Below are 20,556 nucleotides of genomic sequence, written 5' to 3' on the forward strand. Positions count from 1 at the left end.
ATTTCAAGTCTTCCTGATCCCAAATCTAATACTCTCATCCACACCATGTCAACTAGCTGCCTAACAAAGAAACCTTTCAGAGACTGTGCCTTAAGAGGATTTGAATTCAAATCCCAACTCTGCCATTTCCTACCTGAATACCTTTGAGCAAGTCACTTGATTTCTCAGGATCTCATATTCCTCATCCATCAAATAATACTGGGACTCTGAGATCCTTCCAGCTCAAACATTTATGAACTCATGACTTCTGAGATCTCTTCCAGGAGAGCCAACTGGGATGTCATTTTGAATGTCAGGACTTCCCCTTTCTTCCCTACCCATCATACCATTAACACTCACCCAGGAAGTGGTTGATGCAGAGATTTCTAAGAGCTTTCGGCATATGGCAGATGGTAGAACAGAGACGTCGCATGGAAAGCGATTGCTCAGAGACCTCCCCAGAGCCATTCAATTCACTCTCATATTTGACACCATTGAGTAAAATATTAGCAACCTGTAAAGGAGGATAAAAGCACAAAACCAATAGCAGTAAGACTGTCAACCCTCACAGAGAAAGGATTGACTCATCTGAAGTAAATCAGGAGGAAAGAGAGGACAAGCCTAAAATCAGAAGACTGGGCAAAAGAGCCTAGAGTCTCTGTTCCTTTGGAGGCAAAGACTGGTGGTTCACTTGAATTTGGAAGCTCTGGGCTTCAGGAGAACATAAGTGGGTTGAGGGGAACCCCAGGCTACCCAAGGAGAAATGTACCAAGCCAAGACAAAAAGAGAACAGGCTCCCGTGGGTATGGGAGGGATATAGAATAATCCTATGGACTTATGGCTCACTGTCTCAGAGATCTGAAACTAAAAGATGAGAAAATGGAAGCCAGATGATGACTTATAGCACCCTCTAGCTGCCAGTCAGTCAAGTACTCTTTCTAGTTGGAACATTAGAGTCTTAGGATAGAATCTTTTCGAATTGGAAAGGAGCCAGTGCCCAACTAGTACAACCCCATCATTTTACAAAAGAGAAAACAGAGAAGGATTCAAGTTCACACAGCTTATAAATAGGAGAGTCAGAATTTGGACCCAGGGCTTCAGGTTAAGTGACCTTGAGCATTACAGAGAATTAAGGGAGAGCCATTTTAAGTCATCATGGCGAAGAGACTGGAAGGTATTCCAAATAAAGATCATTTGAAGGAGCTGAGCAGGTGAGCCTTGAGGGGAATCATGGGAGGAAAACCATGTTGTTATTTTTTTTCCGGTCATTTCAGTTATATCTAACTCTTTGTTGACCCAAATGGGATTTTCTTGGTAAAGATAAGAAGTGGTTTGCCATTTCCTTCTCCAGATCATTTTACAGATAAGAAAACTGAGGCAAACAGGAGTAAGTACTTGTCTAAGATCTTCCTGATTCCAGGCCCATCACACTGTCTGCTAGCTATCTTTAAAAACATAGAATATTGTCATAGGAAAGAAAGATTAGACTTATTCTGTTTAAATTCTGAAGATAAAATGAGGTACTCTAACTGGGGGGGGGTGATGTGGAAATTACAAAGATTTAGGATATAAGGAAAAACCTGCCTCCCAAATGGAGGTACTTAAAAGTGGAATCAGCTGACCTGGGAGGGAGAGGATGCCCCTCATTGGAGGGCTTCAAGCAGTTGGGAAAATAGTGGAGGAACTCCTTTCACAGTTAAGGAGCCACTGAGACTCCTTCCAGATATGAACTTTTATGAATCATCTCTGTGAGATATTGATAATTAGGGTTTTTTTATTATTTATAGCTAACATTTTACATAACACTTCATAAGCACCAGACATTTCACTAATCACTTTGCAAATATGACTTCATTTGATCATCACCAAAAACCTCGAGAGTTAGTTGCTTTTTTTAAATCCCCATTTTGCAGATGAGGAAACTGAAGTGGAGAAGTGACTTTCTCAGGGTCACCCAGATACCAAGAGTGAAATTTGAACTCAGGTCTTAAATCAAGAGCATAGTCACTCTACATAAGAAATAACAACCCAGTAGATTGGGAGGGGGGGGACACCATCAAGCTAGAGCTATAAAAAAATTTAGAGGTCATACAATCCAACCCTTTATTTTATTTTACTTTTTTGGTTTTTGCAAGGCAGTGGGGTTAAATGACTTACCCAAGGTCTGAGGATGGATTTGAACTCAGGTCCTCCTGACTCCAGAGCTGGTGCTCTATCCACTACATTACCCAGCGGCCCTCTTTTTTTTTTTTTTAATTTATGAATAAGGAAACTGGGACCCAGAGAGATGAAATGTCATCCTGGGACTGTATTTGTATTTAGGGGGTAGAGATAATCTTCAAAACCAAATCCTCCCCTGGGAAGATGATACTTTTTTCTTTCATTTTTTTGTTTTATTTTGCAAGGCAGTGGGGTTAAATGGCTTGCCCAAGGCCACACAGCTAGGCAATTATTAAGTGTCTGAGGTCGCATTTGAACTCAGGTCCTCCTGACTCCAGGGCTGGTGCTCTATCCACTGCGCCACCTAGCCGCCTGATGATGCTTTTTTCCACATTGAGCTACACAGTGTTTACATTTCAAATTGGCATAGTGCCTTCTGAACCTTTATCATACTTACAAATGACAGAATTTCAGCCACTGCAATGTTATTGAATACAGAACCATGAACTTTTTTTAAAAAGTACTTTAGGTCCCCCAATGGGGAACATTCCATGCCTCACCTCTAGGCCTTTGCTTGGGATGTCTGCAATGCCTGGAATATTCTCCTTCCTTTTAGAATCTCTAACTTCTTTCAAGGCTCACCAAAAGCCCCCCTCAATGAAGGCTTCCCTGAATCACCAGTTACTGGCACTCTCCCCCAACTTGCCCTAAAGTCACTTAGTATTTGCTTAGTCATGCAAGTCCCCCAGCAGAAGGGGACCCATGAGGTGGAAAGTTGTTCCCTGTGAGGTAGAGTAGACAAAGCTCCAGCCTAGGATTTGGAAAGACCTGAGTTCAAGTTTCAGCTCAACTGCTTACTATCACTTGAACTATTTGCTTAACTTCTTTGGGCCTCAGTTTCCTCATTGGAAACTGGCATTGAAAGCACAATCACAAACTCAGCTGCTAGCCTTCCCTGTCCAGGATATGCCATGATATGCCAGCCTCCTGGCTTTATGCATTCACAGCAGTGATCTCTCCATTCTGATCATTCCTTCCCTTCCTCCCTACGCTTCCTCCAAAACTCCCTGTCATTAGCACTCTCTCCTTTTTGAAATTACTTTGGATCATTTTTCTCTATAGTTCTCACTCACTAGTTTATGTATTTCTATCCTCCCAGTAGAATGTCAGCTCCCAGAGGGCAGGGGATGTTACATTCTCCTCTCTCTTTCCCCAGAGCAAAAGAATAATGTGCTTATAGCAGGCTCATAATGTTTGTTGAATTGTTTGATCATTTAGTCAACCTGATAAAGACCTAACACATCTCTGGATAAATGTTGAGCCCATGTAATTCTTTAATTAGGAGTTTCCCATTTACAAAGATTTCTGCTTATTTACATGTAATTACATAATACTACTTATAATAAGGCAGCTGATACTTCACAGACTCAAAGGGGATCTCAGAATTGGAAGGAAAGACCATCCTTTTCCAACCCCTTTGAGCAAAAATTCCCTCTCCCAGAGCCCCCACTGGTCATTTGGGGACAGAGTGAAACTGGTGAGCCCTGAGGTCAGCCTTTTATTCGTGATGCTATGGCATGAAAATACAGAGACAAATGCAGACGAACCATGATCAGAAATGAGTGACTAATTTTCTATTTTAGTCAACACTAGATTCTATAACAATTAAACATGCTACCCACACTTCCTAACAGAGAGATGCTGACCTCACAGTACAAATATATGTATGTTTATACGTGTGTGTGTGTCTGTGTGTGTGTGTGTGTGAGCGCGCAAGACTTTTGGACTTTGACCAATGAAGAGATTTATTTTGCTTGACTATGCATATTTATCATAATAGTTTTGTTTTCCCCAGTGGTAGAGGATGAAAGAGAAAATTTATTTTTAATTGAAAGAAAAACTTTAATTAAAAAAATGTAGCCTGGTGCTTTAAGCACCATTTCTTTTGGTTGCTGAAGGAGGGCATCAATTTTTCACATTCCACAAATTTCAATGCCCTCTGATTCCTTTAACCTAATTTTGGTTCTTTCCAAATACCCAACAAACAATTAACTAGTCAAACTTTCTTTACTCAAGGACTGGCAAGGAGGATGAGCCTCACAACCTCCTAAAGCAGGATCACAGAATTGTAGAGGTAGAAGAAAGTCCAGCAGCTCTCTATTCCCGCTCAATCCTGAAAAATGAACACCTACTATAATATAGTCCAAATGACCCCCTAACCTCTGCTCCAGACCTCTAGTGAGAGAAACCCATTGCTTCCAAGGCAGTCCCTTATACTTTCAACAACTCTAATTAATAGATTTTCCTGGGATGGCGAGGTGGGAGTCAGGAGGACCTGGGTTCAAATCCAGTCTCAGACACTTACTAATGACCTAGCTGTGTGACCTTGGGCAAGCCACTTAACCCCATTTGCCTTGCAAAAAACTAAAAGAAAATATTTTCCTGCTATTAAAGCTTAATTTTCTTCTTTTCCATTTCCACCTGCAGTGGATTCATCTTCAGTGATTCCTAAATATTAGCTCAAAGTATGTCCTCTTCACTGTCATTATCTTCTTGTCCCCTCCCTTTTATTTGCTCTTACCTGTTGACTGAAGGTCACATTCCTTCTCCTGCTACTTTCTGGACAACTTCCTATTACAGCATCTGGGATAGCCAATGTCTGAGGTCTTTTCAGAATCCCAGACGATCGAGGTTTTGGAGCATCCAATGAGCCTACCCTTAAGGTGTCTCCTTCTAGCCCATGAGTCACTGAGACTGCCCCTCTTTCCAGAATTCCATTTTCTTGACAGTAGAAGCCATCAGGGGCCCTTGGGAAGCTCACACTGATGGCCTGCCTAGGTAAGCTAGCGGGAAGGGCCAAGTAGTTATCGTGCCCCGCTGTAAAGCAGTCTATGAGTACACTGTCAATATTGGAGGTTCCAAAGGAGGATGCAAACTCATTAATCCCAGTCAGAGAATTGTCCCGGCTAATGAAGCTGCCATATTTGGGTGTGAGAGGGCTGAGAGGAGAAATGGGGCTGGTAAAGCTTGCATATAAATGAGTTGCATTCTGAGAACCAAGGTTGTCGCTTGGGCCTTCCTCGAACAAGACAGGGGGAGAAGGAGGAAGGGGAAGACTTGGACTCTTCATCACCGTTTTCTTCTTGCTGAAGGGCTGCAGGGGCCTCTCTGGAATGCTGATGAGTGTCAGCACTGTGGTGATACTCAAGGTGACAGAAGTAAAGACATAAATGACTCGCAGTTGCCCACCCAGAGCTCTGCCAAAACTGGTCTTGTCCCAGTTTATTCCTCCAACGACATATCCAAAGCCTCCTCCAAGACCTGATGAGAGAAAGAGGATTTATAAATCCCTTTCCTTACCAAGGAAGGGAAAAGAGGAGGGGAAAAGAGAGAAGAGAGAGGAGAGGAGTCAAAGACAGAGGAAAGTCCCATGTATAAAAAAATACTCACTCTTTGTGGTAGCAAAAACTTGGAAACAAAGCAAGACCACATCGTTAGGAGGATGTCTAAACAAATTGTAGGAGTATGAATGTGACAGAGCATGATTTTGTTGTTCAGTCATTTCAGTCATGTCTTCATGAACCCATGTGGGATTTTCCTGACAAAGAGCCTGGAGTGATTTGCCTTTTTCTTCTCCAGCTCATTTGACAGATAAGGAAACTGAGGAAAACTAGCTCAAGTGACTTGCCTAGGGTCACACAGCTACTAAGTGTCTGAGATCAGATTTGAACCCAGAAAGATGACTCTTCCTGATTCCACACCCAGCACTCCGTGGGCTATGGTGCTCCCTAACTGCCTCCAATAGAGCATGTTAGCATCATAAGAAATGATAAATATGAGAAAATTAGAGAAAAGCTGAGAAGATTTGTATGAATGAATTCAGAGCAAAGAAAGCAAGATCTGGAGAGCAAAATACCAAATGGTCAGGGAGGGAGGGAGGGAGGGAGGGAGGGAAGGGAATAAGGTTTGATTGTGTCTGCCATATGTGTCTCCCATCTCCAAATGCCTTTTAAGCATCTCAAAATGGATGATTATTAAACTTCTTAAACTCAACATGTCCAAAACCTGAACTTATTATTTCTCCCCCTAAACCCTCTTCCGCCTCCCAATTCTTCAGGTTTGTAACCTAAGAGGCATCCTGGATTCTTCACCATCTCTTGCTCTTATTCTCCTCCCCCCATATTCAGTCTCAGCCTCTCTCAAATATGCCCCTTTCTCCCCTGACCCAGCCACTACTCTGGTGTAGCACCTTCTCACCTCATGCCTGGACTATTGCAATAGCTTGCTGTGGGGTCTGCCTGCCTTAAGTCTCTCTCTACTCCAGTTCATCCTCCAACCAGTCACCAAAGTGACTTTCCTAAACGCAGGTCTAATCAGGTCACCTCAAAACAAACCCCAGTGGCTCTGTTGCCTTCCTGATCAAATATAAACTCCTCTGTTGGTGTGGGTTCTTGTTTTTTCTCTCTACTTTACCCTTACTGACTTTCTGACTAATTGAATGAGAAATCAAGGGTCCAGATGCTGCTGTGCCCATTACATGGATGACTTCATTACATGGATGTTGCTGAGATCTGATTTCTGTGAATCAGCCAGTTGTGAAAGAACATTCTTTACTCAGTACTGAGACTTTAACTTGGGAATAGCTAAGGCAATCCCAGAAAGAGGAACTCCAGACCTAGCCTGACTCCAAAGTCAATGTTTAGTCCCTCAGGAGGGACAATTTGATTTTCTACAAGGCCTGTTTTTAAGTGGCGGGTAGGTGACAGATGATAGAGCGTTTGACCTGGAGTGAGGAAGATCAGAATTCAAATCCAGATCCAGACACTTAACTAGCTATATATGACCCTGGGCAAGTCACTTAAACTCTGTTTGACTCAATTTCTTCATCACCTTATAAAATAAAATCACCTATAAAATGGTAGTAATAACAATGATTCAAGATCATCCCTAAGGATTCATGATGAGAAATGCTATTAGCCTCCAGAAAAAGAACTGATGGAATCTGGATTCAAATCAAAGTACAGTTTTAACTTTCTTTTTTTCCTTCCTTCTTTCCTTTCCTTCCTTTTCTTTCTTTCTTTTTTTTTTAGTTTTTTCAAGGCAGTGGGGTTAAGTGACTTGCCAAAGGTCACTCTCTCTCTCTCTCTCTCTCTCTCTCTCTCTCTCTCTCTCATACACTTTCTCTTTCTTTCTTTCTTTCTTTCTTTCTTTCTTTCTTTCTTTCTTTCTTTCTTTCTTCCTTCCTTCCTTCCTTTCTTCCTTTCTTCCTTTCTTCCTTTCTTCCTTTCTCCCTTCCTTCCACAAAATGACTAATATAGAAATATGTTTTACATGCTTGCATATGTATAAGCTATTTCAGATTCCTTACTAACTCAGAAAGAGGGAAGAGGATAGCATTTGGAACTCAAATTTTTAAATATATATGCTAAAATTGTTTTTACATGTAATTTGAAGAAAATGAAATGTTTTAAAAAAATAAATAAAACAAGAGCAATAATATCCCCTACCTCTCTGAGTTACAATGAGATAATATTTGTAAAGGACTTTGAAAACTTTTAAATCACTACTCGATGATGATGATGATGATGATGATGATTGATGATAATCCCTGCCTTGCTTCAGTTTTTGGCATAAATGAACTTAAGCAAAAGGGATGAAGAGTAGAATTGGTGTTCATTGGTATTATTTTTGTTAATAACTGAACAATATTATTGTACCATTCTCATCTATAGCACGAATTCAAATCCAACTTCAGATACTTACTAGCTATGTGACACTGGGCAAGTAACTCAACCCTATTTGCCTTAGTTTTCTCATCTGTCAAATGAGCTGGAGCAGGAAATGGCAAACCCCTCCAGTATCTTTGTCCAAAAAAAAACCCAAATGAAATCATAGAATCAGATAAGACCGAGCAAAAACCAATTTATGGAGAAGATATAGCATATCTTTTTTTTTTTATCTCAATTCATTTCATGATGTTGAAAAATCAGACCAAGACAAAAAGGCAGCAAGGTAATGCATTAACTAGAGTATTAGACTTGTAGTCAAGGAGATTTAATTTCTACTTTTGTCATAGACCCAAGACACTAGCTGCTCTCAGCCTCAATTTCCTTATCTGTGAAATATAATAGCATATATAGGAATAGGAACAAGCATTTATTAAGTGCCTACTATGTACCAATCATTGTCCTATACTCTAGACCAATATCATATTTGATTCTCACAACAACCCTGGGAAATAGAGAAAACTGAGTAAGATAGATGGTCACATAGGATTTAAACTCAGTTATTTCCAGGTCCAGTACGCTAACCACTGAGCAACAGAGCTGCCTCCTTCATGAGGTTGTTATGAGGATCAAATGAAATGAGGTATCTGTAAAGAATTTTATAAATATTAAAACTCAATGCATACTATTGAAATAGAGGGTGGGGGCGGCTAGGTGGTGTAGTGGATAGAGCACTGGTCTTGGAGTCAGGAGTACCTGGGTTCAAATCCCGTCTCAGACACTTAATAATGACCTAGCTGTGTGACCTTGGGCAAGCCACTTAACCCCATTTGCCTTGCAAAAACCTAAAAAAAAAAAAAGAAACAGAGGGTGGTGTTATAATGGAAATGGATTTATCCAAATACCTAAAAATGCTTATTATTTAATGTTCTTGTTATAGGATATATGGGGTTTTTTAAATGAAATGAACTTAGCCTATGATTTGATGACAATGATGTTTGTCCTTTGTACTCAAAGACAGCTATGACATCAGGGTGATGGTGTCTTGACATACATGTGTATTGGATTTAGGTGAGGAGGGGCTGTGTGTTTCCTCCAGAGCCAGCTGAGTCCAGTGGTCAGATATGGATCAGGAAGACTGGACATGGCACTGGATGGTTAACAATCAGGGTTAAAAGTGACTTGCCCGAGGTCACACAGTGAGATTCGATTTTAACTCAGTCCCTGCTGACTTCAGGGTTCCCATTCTACCCACTGCCCTATTTCTAAAATAAACGCCAAAGCATTCTGTGACTAGATTAATGTCAGACTCAATAGCCATTGGAAGCTAAATACATTTTGCATGACTTCACTTGTATAAAGAATATGTATTTCTTTCTGTCTCAAAGGGCGGGGAAGGTGGTAGAAGGAAAGTAAAAATTTGGAACTGAAAATTAAAAATTAAAGAAAAATACTGACTTTATATATTTTTCTGTAAATTAACTTCTGTTCCCAGGATGTTTGCAGCAAAAGGGCAGGGTAACTGTGCTAATCTCCTCCCTCTTGTCACTCCAGAAAAAAAGAGACAGTGCCTTGAGGTAGAATGTCTATCAACTCCAGGACAAAAAATGCTATGATCATTTCTGGAAGAAACAGTGAAAGGTTTAACTGAGAACAAGAGGTGTATTGTAGAACAATGAATGCACTTACTATCTTGTTATCTATACCGGCCCCTCCCTACCTCCATGGCCCACAATTGTTTTCTTTGTGAAGGTATTTGTTAAATGTGTACAATGATATACAAAATGTCAGGAATGATCAATGAATAAATTGTTTCCATTGATGTTTATACAATGACATTGTTATCACTACATTTCATAATCTAGTCAGATATAAGCCTAGTTCCTGATACTGGTGATCTGAGTGAGAACAGAATCATATTGTCATTTTATTACAGAATCTAAAATTGGGAGAGGTGTAGAGGGTTGTTACTGTTATGGGGGAGGTTGTAGAGGTGACCCTTTCTTTAACAAGCTATTATTTGCCAATATTCTTCCTCTAACTACAGTTTTCTAATGAACACAACTTGACTAGTTCCCGAGAGTCCTTACTGACTAGAAGGAAAAATTGGGATAAAGCCAACACCACAGTTTCAGTCTGGAATTCACTTGAAGACCTAGAGAACAGTATTTGATACAATTAGAAAAATCACTGTCCTTATGTTCTTGATGATTTTTGGGAGGGTTCCAAACCATTTCTGCACTAAGCAAAATGAGAATCCCTCTCCCCTTATTAATATCGCTTAACATATTAAGGCATTTCAATTAGACAGAGCAATATCCTGAGGTCTATATTATCTTGCATGACTGCTGAGGGCCATCATGATAACCTGACCTGTAATGTTGGTTGGACAGTACAAAAAATCAGTAATTCATTCTAACCTATGTCCATAAAAGTTTTGCTTAGATGTTCTCAGGTTGACAATGTATGTATTTACAATGCTCTTTCCAAGCCTATCTCCCTAGGAATCCTGGGAAGGATGCTTGTGGGACCAAGTAGTCAATCATGATGTGTGTTAGGTCCCCCAGAGGAACCTAATTGGAATAACACTAATTATTGGGTATGATATAGAGAACTGGTGAGCTTTCTAACCTTTACATTCTCAGAGAGGGCACAAAATCAGAGTTGAGAGGATGTAGTGTAGTTCTTGATAAGCTTTGTAAGACTGAACAAATCATAGCAAATACTATTGTTACTCCAGGGGAGATGTGTAGCTCTAGCAGAAGAATCAGTATGTAGCTCCAGAATATCTATTCTGTAATGGTATTGCTAAGGGAATCAGATTATCCACTGGCCAGCTGTTCAATAGAATCAAGTTTCAATTGCAGATTGGATCACCAATATTAGAAAGTTTTGTTAATCTGGATAGTTTTTCCCAGCTATTGATTGGCGTGGAACCTTAAGTATGTTTCAACAATAGGATCAGCTTTGGGGGAGAGAGTTTCCTCACGGGGAGGAAATGCCAATGAAATAAAAGATCTGGACCAAAAAAATAACTTTTCTAATGAGAGACAATGTGAAGCAGGTTCACTTTGCATTCAGGAGGTTCTGGATTTAAAATCTGCCTCCGATACACAAATAGGATCAAAGGGAGTTTGGCAATGATATGCAAAATGTCAGGAATGATCAATGAATAAATTGCTTCCATTGATATCTATACAATTTATAGTGTTAACGTTTTATAACCTACATTTTGTACATCAGGACAGAGGGCTATGTTTTATAACCTAGTCAGATATAAACATAGTTCCTGATACTGGTGATCTGAGTGAGAACAGAATCATTCTGGGACCCAATTCAGGATGACATCCCAACTCTATTATCTCTTGATAACCAGTTGTTGGATCCAGAATAATTCTTGTCTTGCTCATTGCTTTGTTTCATTTAATGTATTAAAGCAAAACAGAGAGAGAGCTCCATATTTTGAACAAAATAAATTAATATATCTATAAAGGATTCCTAAACATTTGACCTCAAATCATCTTGGGGGAGATACATGTTAGACAGTATAAGAAGAAAAAGAAGGGGTGGCTAGGTGGCACAGTGGATAGAGCACTGGTCCTGGAGTCAGGAGTACCTGAGTTCAAATCCAACCTCAGACACTTAATAATTACCTAGCTGTGTGGCCTTGGGCAAGCCACTTAGCCCCATTGTCTTACAAAAAAAAAACTTAAAAAAAAAGAATAAAGAGAAGCAATTTGGACATTTTTCTTTCAAAGTTAGCGGCTAAGTAGCAAAGTGGATAGAACCAAACAGCAAAGTTAGCAATGACTAACATATAAATAATTTTAAAACAATTGTTTCAGCAGAGTTGTACTTGAAATACAGAATAAATAGAGTTGTTAGGTGATGCAGTGGACAGAGTACTAGCCCTGGATTTAGGAGGACCTGGGTTCAACACTTAACACTTACTTAGCTGTGTGGCCTTGGGCAAATCACTTAATCCCATTGCCTTGCAAAAAACAAACCAAAAAAAAGGAACTACAATACACAGTGTGTGTGTGTGTGTGTGTGTGTGTGTGTGTGTGTGTGTGTGTGTGTGTGTGTATTTAGACTTCTGAGGTAGATAGTTGAAAAAATTCTTCATGTATGGGTTAGACTACATGGCCTTGAGTCCTTTCCAATGTAAAATTCTTTTTAAAATATTTTTCATGTTAGCCCTTAATATCCTTATTAACTGTAATCATCCATCCGGCCTGTCTATTTTTGAAAGATAGTAATCTTTCCACTGATCCCGTTCTCTTCCATGGAATAGCCCCAATGGTCCAGAATCATGTCTCTTTTTCCTGGGTGAGTTAATCTGTTCATCTCAGACTTCTCCTCAGGTTACTGAATCACCTAAAAGTCTATAAATAACTTGCCCCAGACCATGCTTTATATTCATTCATCCATCTAGAACATCTCGGGCCATGTCACATCATTCATCCTGCCATGGGAGTATGCCATCAAATTAGAACTAATATTTCTTCTAGAAAGGGTCAGAAAATCAACTTCCCTATTACTCCACTCATTGTTAGAATGGCAAGACCTCCCTTCCCTGATCTCTCTTGCTGTATATAAATTTGAGAATTTCTTCAAAACTTGATTCAAGCACCATCTGCCTGCCCCAACCCATTGAATAGGGGCTTACATCTTCTATCTACTTATATTTATATTGTTCACAATAACTCCTCTTTTTTCTTACTTTATTTCTAATAATCTTTACTTTAAATACATCTAATAATCTTTACTTACCAATCCTGGAGTCAGGAAGACCTGAGTTCAAATCCGAACTCAGACACTTAATAACTACCTAAACTGTGTGACCTAGGACAACTCCCCTTGCCTTGCAAACACACATACACACACATTCTTTTTCTTTTTCTTTTGCTTCAGATATATGATTTTTCATCAGTATCAGGAACTAGCAATGAATGTTCAAACTCCCTTTGATCCTATTTGTGTATCAGAGGCAGATTTTTAAATGCAGAACCTCCTGAATGCAAAATGAACCTGCTTAGCTTTGTCTCTCATTAGAAAATTTCCTTTTTTGGTCCAGATCTTTTATTTCATTGATATTTCCTCCCAGTGAGGAAACTCTTCCCCAAAGCTGATCATACCAGCATCGTGACTTACAAACTGAGAGTTGTCTGGAGACACTGAGTCAGGTTGAGGGACGCCCCAGGGTCTTGTCAGCGGTATGTGTCAGAGGTGGGACCTGAACCTGGTTCTTTCTAACTTTGAGACTCTCTCTACTATGTTGTACTATCCCTCCTGCTCCATCAGAAGTATATAGATGTTAAAATAAGCCATGGAACTAATTCTTTTTCTTGATCAGAAGAAAGAGCGCTAGAAATGAAATCCTGTTTGATCTTGGACAAATTACTTTGGGTCTCAGTTTCCTCTTCTCTAGGATGAGAGTATTGGACTTGATATCTTTTTAGCCATCTTCTGCCTTTAGGGCTATGATCCTATGACCTATGAATGTGTAAATGGATTCACTCTTCTGAGCATTCATTGGAACTATATTACTACAAGAACTTTGTTTCCCACTTGAATTAACCTCTTTTCGTCTGAAAGGCAGCTCCTTCCACTGGTGCAAATCATCATCCCTCTCCGCCAGACATCAATTATTTTTTCATCTCCAAGTAAGGTACAATCATAGAATATCAGAGGCCAGCTAGTCCAACAGACACTCAAAAGACTGTTCTTTGCAATTCTTGAAACAAATGATCACCCAATGTTTTTTCAAAGACCCTCCCTCTTCCCCTCCAGAGAAGAGGGAACCCATTACTTCCTGTCCTCATTCCAATTTGAGATAATTTCAATGGTTAGGAATCTTTTTTTTTATGCAAGAAGCTAAGTCAATGAAATCACATTCAGGAACCATCTCCCTCACGGCCTAAGGTCCGTGGCACTGTGTTGAGCAAGGCCATGATACAGTACCTGCTAGGAGGGCATGGATGTTTAGTCCTCTGTCCTGATCCACAGGACTGCATACATCCATCATGTAGGCATGGCTTGGGTTGTCTGCTGAGTCAGCACTGAAATCCATGAGGACCACTCCACATACAGTGAGAATGATGCCCCATTTGTGATTACTGACTGTGTCTGCCAGAGCGAGGCCAATGTCTCTCCCGTTCAGTAAAAGTGAAAGTCCCAGAAGTGCACCTAGGACACAAGAAGGGGGTAAAGACCCTAGAGTGAGTCAACCAGGAGAAGACATTAACTGGCCACTTTGAACTCAAACCTGAGCCTGACTGCTATACAGTCTTTTGGAATTGGGACTTAGCTTAATCCTTCAGGTAAAAAATAGATTTGCCATCTATGGTGGGAGACTCAGTCCTTCTTCTAAAGGGTCAAGTCATGGAAAATCCTTCCATGTCCTAAAATCAAGCAAGAGACCCAATAAAAATTACAGACACAGGGTAAAGATGAGCCCTTCTACATGATTTATGTTCCAGCCCAGGATGGTGGCTAAAGGTGAAAACACAGAAGAACATGCTCCCTGAATAAGTCAGCTGGCTCAGTCTTTTCTGAAAACAATGGGTTGAGCCTGGTTTGGGTTAGGGCTGGGGAGGTATTTAAAATAGCAAAACCACAAACCTATAGCCAGCACCAGGATGAAAGGCCGTCTCCTTCCAAACTTTGAAGTGCACCTGTCGCTCCAAGCACCCAGCAAAGGCTGCAGAAGGAAGCCTGCAACAGAAAAGTGACTGTGGTTATCACACACACAGATGTGTACTCACATCTGGTACCCAGAAGAACTGATGAGAAGGAGAGACAGATGGAGACAGACACCCACACATACAGAGACAGACAGAAAAAAAAGAGACAGAGAAACGCAGAATGCAGACATAGAGAAAGAAAAAGAGACAGAGACAGACAGATGAGCCAACTGGGGTCCCCCAGAAATCAAAGGACTTATTAAATTCAGAATGCAAAAATTATATAGCAGTTGTCTGGTTTAATCTGGACAAAACAAAACTTAATTCAGGACAAACAAAATAAGAGCTGAAAAGGCCTTAAAACAGTTACCAGAAACCATCTTGACTCACCACATCATCTGAAAGAAGAGAAAATTTAGTCTAGAATCCTATAGGTAGTAAATAGCCAAGTCAGGATATGAACAGAAGAGCCTGTGATTTCAATGTTAATGTTCTTTATATTGTCTGTTGCTGCCTTTTCTTACTGTTTTCCTTTTTCTCAGAACCCAGTTTGATCTCTGGGGGACCTCAGTTGACTCATCTGTCATATAAGGCAGTAAGATCAATTGTCTATGTATCAGGTCCTTTTCAGCCCTAAATCTAATGATTCTCTATCTTCAACAGAACCCCCAGATCATGTCATATGACCAGAGTTCAAAGGAATCTTAGAACTTTTTTATGCTGATGATTCTGACTTATTTATCTGACTTCCGGTCTTGGATCTCCATCCATCTATCTTATCATCCTGCATGTCTCATGGACCTCAAACTCAAGAAGTTCAAATGAGAATTTGCAAGCTTCACCTGTCCCTTTTCCAGACTTCCTTAGAAGATCACCATACAAATCACCCCAGCTTGCATCTAAGGCTCATCCTAGATTCCTCATTTGCTGATTTCCTCCCCTCTTCTAATCCTATAGACTCTATCACCAAATCAAAACATTTTTTTTCTTTGCAAGGCAATGGGGTTAAGTGGCTTGCCCAAGGCCACACAGCTAGGTAGTTATTGAGTGTCTGAGGTCGGATTTGAACCCAGGTACTCCTGACTCCAAGGCTGGTGCTCTATCCACTGCGCCACCTAGCTGCCCAAAGCATTTTTATTGCTATTGTTCAGTCGTTTTTCAGTTGTGTTCGACTCTTTGTGGTCCCATTTGAGGTTTTGACAAAGATAGCAGAGTGGTTTGCCACTTCCTTCTCCAATTCATTTTACAGAGACAGAAACTGATACAAATAGAATAAAGTGACTTACCCTAAGTCACACAGCTATTAAGTGTCTGAGGTCATATTTGAACTCACAAAGATAGTTTCCTGCCTTCAGACCCCTTGTGCTGGGCACCAAGGTATCCCCTAGATGTCTCATAGACATTTCTTTCACCCTATGCTCCCTTCTCTCCTCTGGCACTGCCCTCCCCTGGTGCAAGACTTCATCCCTGCTGATTGACTTTCCTGGCTCAAGTATCTTCATCCTTCATGCAGCTATCAAACTAATCCAAGGTACAAATCTGACCCTTTTTCAATAAACTCAGTGGCTCCTTACTACCTCCAAGATAAAAAATAAAATTCTCAGTTTGGTTTTAAAGTCCTTCATGAGTTAGCCCCCCCCCCCACTGTGCCACCTAGCCACCCCCTAAAATTTCATACTTTACTCATACATACTTCTTGCTAGTGATTTCCCTCTGTGATTATCTCAAATTTAGCCCATCTATAACTGGTTTGCAAAACGTTTTCGTGTTTTCTGTATCATTAGATTGGAAGCTTTTTTTTTTTAAATCTTGGATCATTTTATTGATCAAAGTAACCAAGTCTCAGGGGTGGCTAGGTGGCATAGTGAATAAAGCACTGGCCTTGGAGTCAGGAGGACCTGGGTTCAAATCCGGTCTCAGACACTTACTAAAGACCTAGCTGTGTGGCCTTGGCCAAGCCACTTAACCCTGTTGCCTTGAAAATTCTAAAAAAAACCCCACAAAATAGCCAAGTCTCTCACAGTTGATCATCATTACAATATTGCTATTATTGTGCACAATGATTCCCAGTTCTTATTTTATTTTTATCAGTTTATGTAGGTCTTGCATGTTTTTCTGAAACCATTCCCTTGTCATTTCTTTTTTTTAATTTATTTAATTTCTTTTTTATTGAAGGCAATGGGGTTAAGTGACTTGCCCAAGGCCACACAGCTAGGTAATTATTAAGTGTCTGAGGTTGGATTTGAACTGAGGTCTTCCTGACTCCAGGACCAGTGCTCTATCCACTGAGCTACCCAGCTGCCCCCCCCTTGTCATTTCTTTTTATTTAATTTAATTTTTTTTTCAGATTAGAAGCTTCTTGGGGGCAGGGACAACAAATTCCCCCTTCCCCTTTACAACTGATTGAAGCCAAAGGGTCAGGTACTTTTTTACCTTTTTTTTTGGTAAACCTAGCATTAAGAACAATCTATTTAGCCCAATCCCATCATTTTGTAGAGGGAAAAGGAAACTGAGATTAAGACAGAGATGATAAAACTAGAATCAGAAAAAAGAGTTGGAAGAGACCTCAAAGATCACAAGATAAATTAAATAAAGAATGCTAGACTTTTCAGGAAGACCCAGATTCAAATCCCACCTCTGATATATATTAGCTATGTGACCCTAGATAAATTACTGTAAATCTCCTTACATTTGGTGATGCACTGTGTAGAGTGCTGGATCTGGAGTCAGGAAGACTCCTCATAAATTCAAATCTGGCTTCACAAACTTTCTAGCTGTGTGACCCTGGTTAAGTCACTTAACCTTCAGTTTCTCTTGCCTCAGTTTCCTCATCTGTAAAAATGAGCTGAAGAAGAAGAAAATGGCAAACTATTTCAGTAGCTTTGCTAAGAAAACACTAAAAAGGGGTCAAGAAGAGTTGGATACAGGGGGAGGCTAGGTGGCGCAGTGGATAAAACAGCGGCTTTGGAGTCAGGAGTACCTGGGTTCAAATCCGGTCTTAGACCCTTAATAATTACCTAGCTGCGTGGCCTTGGGCAAGCCACTTAACCCCATTTGCCTTGCAAAAAAGCCCCTAAAAAAACAAAATAAAAAAAAACCAAAAAGAAGAGTTGGATACAACCAAACAACAAAGTACAGGTGACATCATGCAGACAAGCTTCTTGGCATACCTTCAAGCATCAGATAAATACTGCCTGCCCTAAGTCTGCCCCCAGCCCAATCCATCCTCCATTCAACCAATGAAGGGATTTTTCTAAATAATTGCCTTCCCCATCGTGACCCTGGCTAATAACAACTCGAATTTGTATAACACGTTTCATCTGCACAACCACCCTGGGAAGTAGATGCTATTTTTATCTCCATTTACCGATGAAGAAACTGAGTCTGAGAGAGTGACTTACCCAGTAGATAGTTAGTAAATATCTGAAATAAGATTTGTACTCAGTCCTTCCTGACTCCAGGTCTAGTGTTCTTTTTATTATTTTATTTTAATTTTATTTTTGCAAGGCAATAGGGTTAAGTGATTTGCTCAAGGTCATACAACTAGGTAATTATTAAGTATCTGGGGTCAAATTTGAACTCAGGGCTTCCTGACTCCAGGCCCATGCTCTATTCAATGCATCACCTAGCTGCCCTCAGGTCTGGTGTTCTATTCAAGTCCCTTCACTACTCTGGAGCTCAAGTCAAGGTGGCTTGACTGGATGACCTCTGAGCTCTCTTCTCACCCCATCTTTGATATGAGGATCACCAGGTTAGCCTGAGCTAGGTAGCATCCACTTAGAGTTTAGTGTGGTTTGATCATTTTTCAGTCATGATGACCCCATTTGAGATTTTCTTGGCTAAGATACTGGAATGGTTGGCCACTTCCTTCTCCAGCTCATTTTCAGTGGAGGAAACTGAGGCTCAAAGAGGAGAAGATCCCATGGTAGTAAGAAGCAGAATTGAGATTTGAATCCAAGTCTCCTGTATCCAGGACTGCTCCTTTTTTCCACTGTAATCAATAATCCCAGAGTTCCCTCTACCATGAATGCAGATTCATTTATTTGTGTGTGTGCATACATACAGTGCAGTGTAACTATGAAGGGAGCTAAGTAGGTGGCTCAGTAGGGAGAGCATTGGCCCTGGAGTCAGGGGGATCTCAGTTTAAAGCCAACCTCAGAGTCAGTCAAGATCTGAGTTCAAATCCTGTATCAGACAAATACTGTGTGGCCCTGAGCAAGTCACTTAATTTCTCTCAACTACAGTGGACTCTTCTATAAGAATCATTATAAAACCTACTTCACTGGGTTGTTATCAAAATCAAAGAGGGCAACAGTCCCTCAGGTTCACAACAAGGGGTCATCCTCTCTATCTATCACACATACACACACACACACACACACACACACACACACACACACACACCCCAAGCTGTTGCCAAGTTTGGTAATTTCACCTTTGCAGAATCTCTCAAATAAGCCCCTTTCTTTCTTTTGCCCCCACCACTGCCCTGCCAGGCTCTCATCACCTCCTAGCTGTACTATCACTGATGGTGCATCTGGCTGCCCCAAATCTGTCCCCACTCCAATCCATCCTCCATTCAACCAATAAAGGGGTTTTCCTAAAGCTCAGATCACCCCTCTACTCAAACTTCAGTGGCTTCCTATAGCCTCTAGAATCAAATGCAAAATGCCTTGTTTGGCATTCAAAGCCCTTCTTCACAACCTGGTTCCCTCCTACCTTTCCAGCCTTCATAGATCCAAGCCTCCTGACCTGTTCATGAACAAGACACCATCTCTTAACTCCAGGATTTTCTAAGGCTATCACCCATTCTGTAATCCTCCCCTTCCTCCATTCTGACTATTGCCTTCTCTAGTATCCTTCAAGAATCCCATCTTTTATTGGGAGCCTTCCTTCTATTAATTATTTCCCTTTATCCTGTATAGAGCTTTGAACATATTTTCTTGCACCATGTCTCCCTCATTAGACTGTAAGCTCCTTGAGGGTAGGGACAATCTTTTGCTTCTTTGGATCGCCAGTGTTTAGCTTACATGGTAGACACTTAATAAATGTTTATTAATTGATTGATTACTATATACAAAGTTTTGCAAATTTTAAAGTGCTGTATAAGTAGTTTAGCTATTGTCATCATTGTATAAAGACCAGAAGATACCAGAAGAATACTGGAAATTAATGGTTACCTAGAATTGGACTGATGAACCAGACCATGCTGTAGAGCTCATCCGGGAGCCCCATCTGGAGGAGGACAGGGGTCACATACGCTGTCTCCATGGCGTAGCTGAACTCAATTCCAAAGAGGATGCAGCCATTGAATAGCAGCTCCCGAAAGGACCTCTGAGGGTGCAGGTCCCCAAAGTCAATCAGGTCTATTGGACAGGGTGTATTCGGAGGTGGAGGTGGAGAAGGGCGGATATGTTTCCTCCTCTTAGGGTGTCTCTTAAAGTTGTTGGCCCGATGGCTGATGTGCCGAGTCACAGTTCCCGTGTACCCTGAGACCTGTGACCTCCAGAATTCCTGAGAAGTCAGCGTAGGGAAGAGAACCTCACTTGGAGGAGGGGTCCCAGTCGTAGGAGGGATCATCCTAGGAAAGGAAGATCAGTGGACGTTCCTGTGGAAAAGAGAAATCAGTGCACTGGCAACCATCAAAATAGTCATCCATTCCTCCCTGCCTCCATCTATTCATCTGTTCATTTCTCCTTACCTCCACCTATTCTTCTACCCATCCATTCCTCTTTGCTTCCATCCATCCATCTATCCTTCCATCCATCCATTCTTCCCTGCCTCTAATTATCCATCTGACCATTTCTCCTTACCACCACTTATCCATCCACCTGTCCATACCTCCTTGCTTCCATCTGGTCAGTCATCCATTCTTGCTTGCATTCATCCATCCATCCATTCCTTCTTGCCTCCATCCATTTCTCCTTGCTTCCATGCATCTATCCATTCTCCCTGCCTCCATCCATATATTTATCCATTAGTCAATAAAACCACAAGTATTTACT

General features: G+C 40.8%; 1 protein-coding gene across 2 annotated transcripts in view; it reads right to left on the reverse strand.

Moving 5' to 3' along the window:
- The window catches only part of SLC45A1 (solute carrier family 45 member 1), a 32,368-nt gene that overhangs the window by 9,306 nt on the left and 2,506 nt on the right, over positions 1–20,556 (reverse strand). For both annotated transcript variants that reach the window (XR_012474601.1, XM_074218551.1), the window contains exons 2-6: positions 19,732–20,159; positions 14,490–14,582; positions 13,830–14,054; positions 4,721–5,460; positions 340–493 (exon numbers count right to left, since the gene is read on the reverse strand). Coding sequence is in view for 1 of the 2 variants with exons in the window: in XM_074218551.1 (XP_074074652.1) it covers positions 340–493; positions 4,721–5,460; positions 13,830–14,054; positions 14,490–14,582; positions 19,732–20,131 (1,612 nt within the window). In the remaining variant the exon portion in view is untranslated. The remainder of the gene's footprint in view (positions 1–339; positions 494–4,720; positions 5,461–13,829; positions 14,055–14,489; positions 14,583–19,731; positions 20,160–20,556) is intronic.

This window comes from Macrotis lagotis, chromosome 1, assembly GCF_037893015.1.
Source record: "Macrotis lagotis isolate mMagLag1 chromosome 1, bilby.v1.9.chrom.fasta, whole genome shotgun sequence".
NCBI classification, from domain to species: domain Eukaryota; kingdom Metazoa; phylum Chordata; class Mammalia; order Peramelemorphia; family Peramelidae; genus Macrotis; species Macrotis lagotis.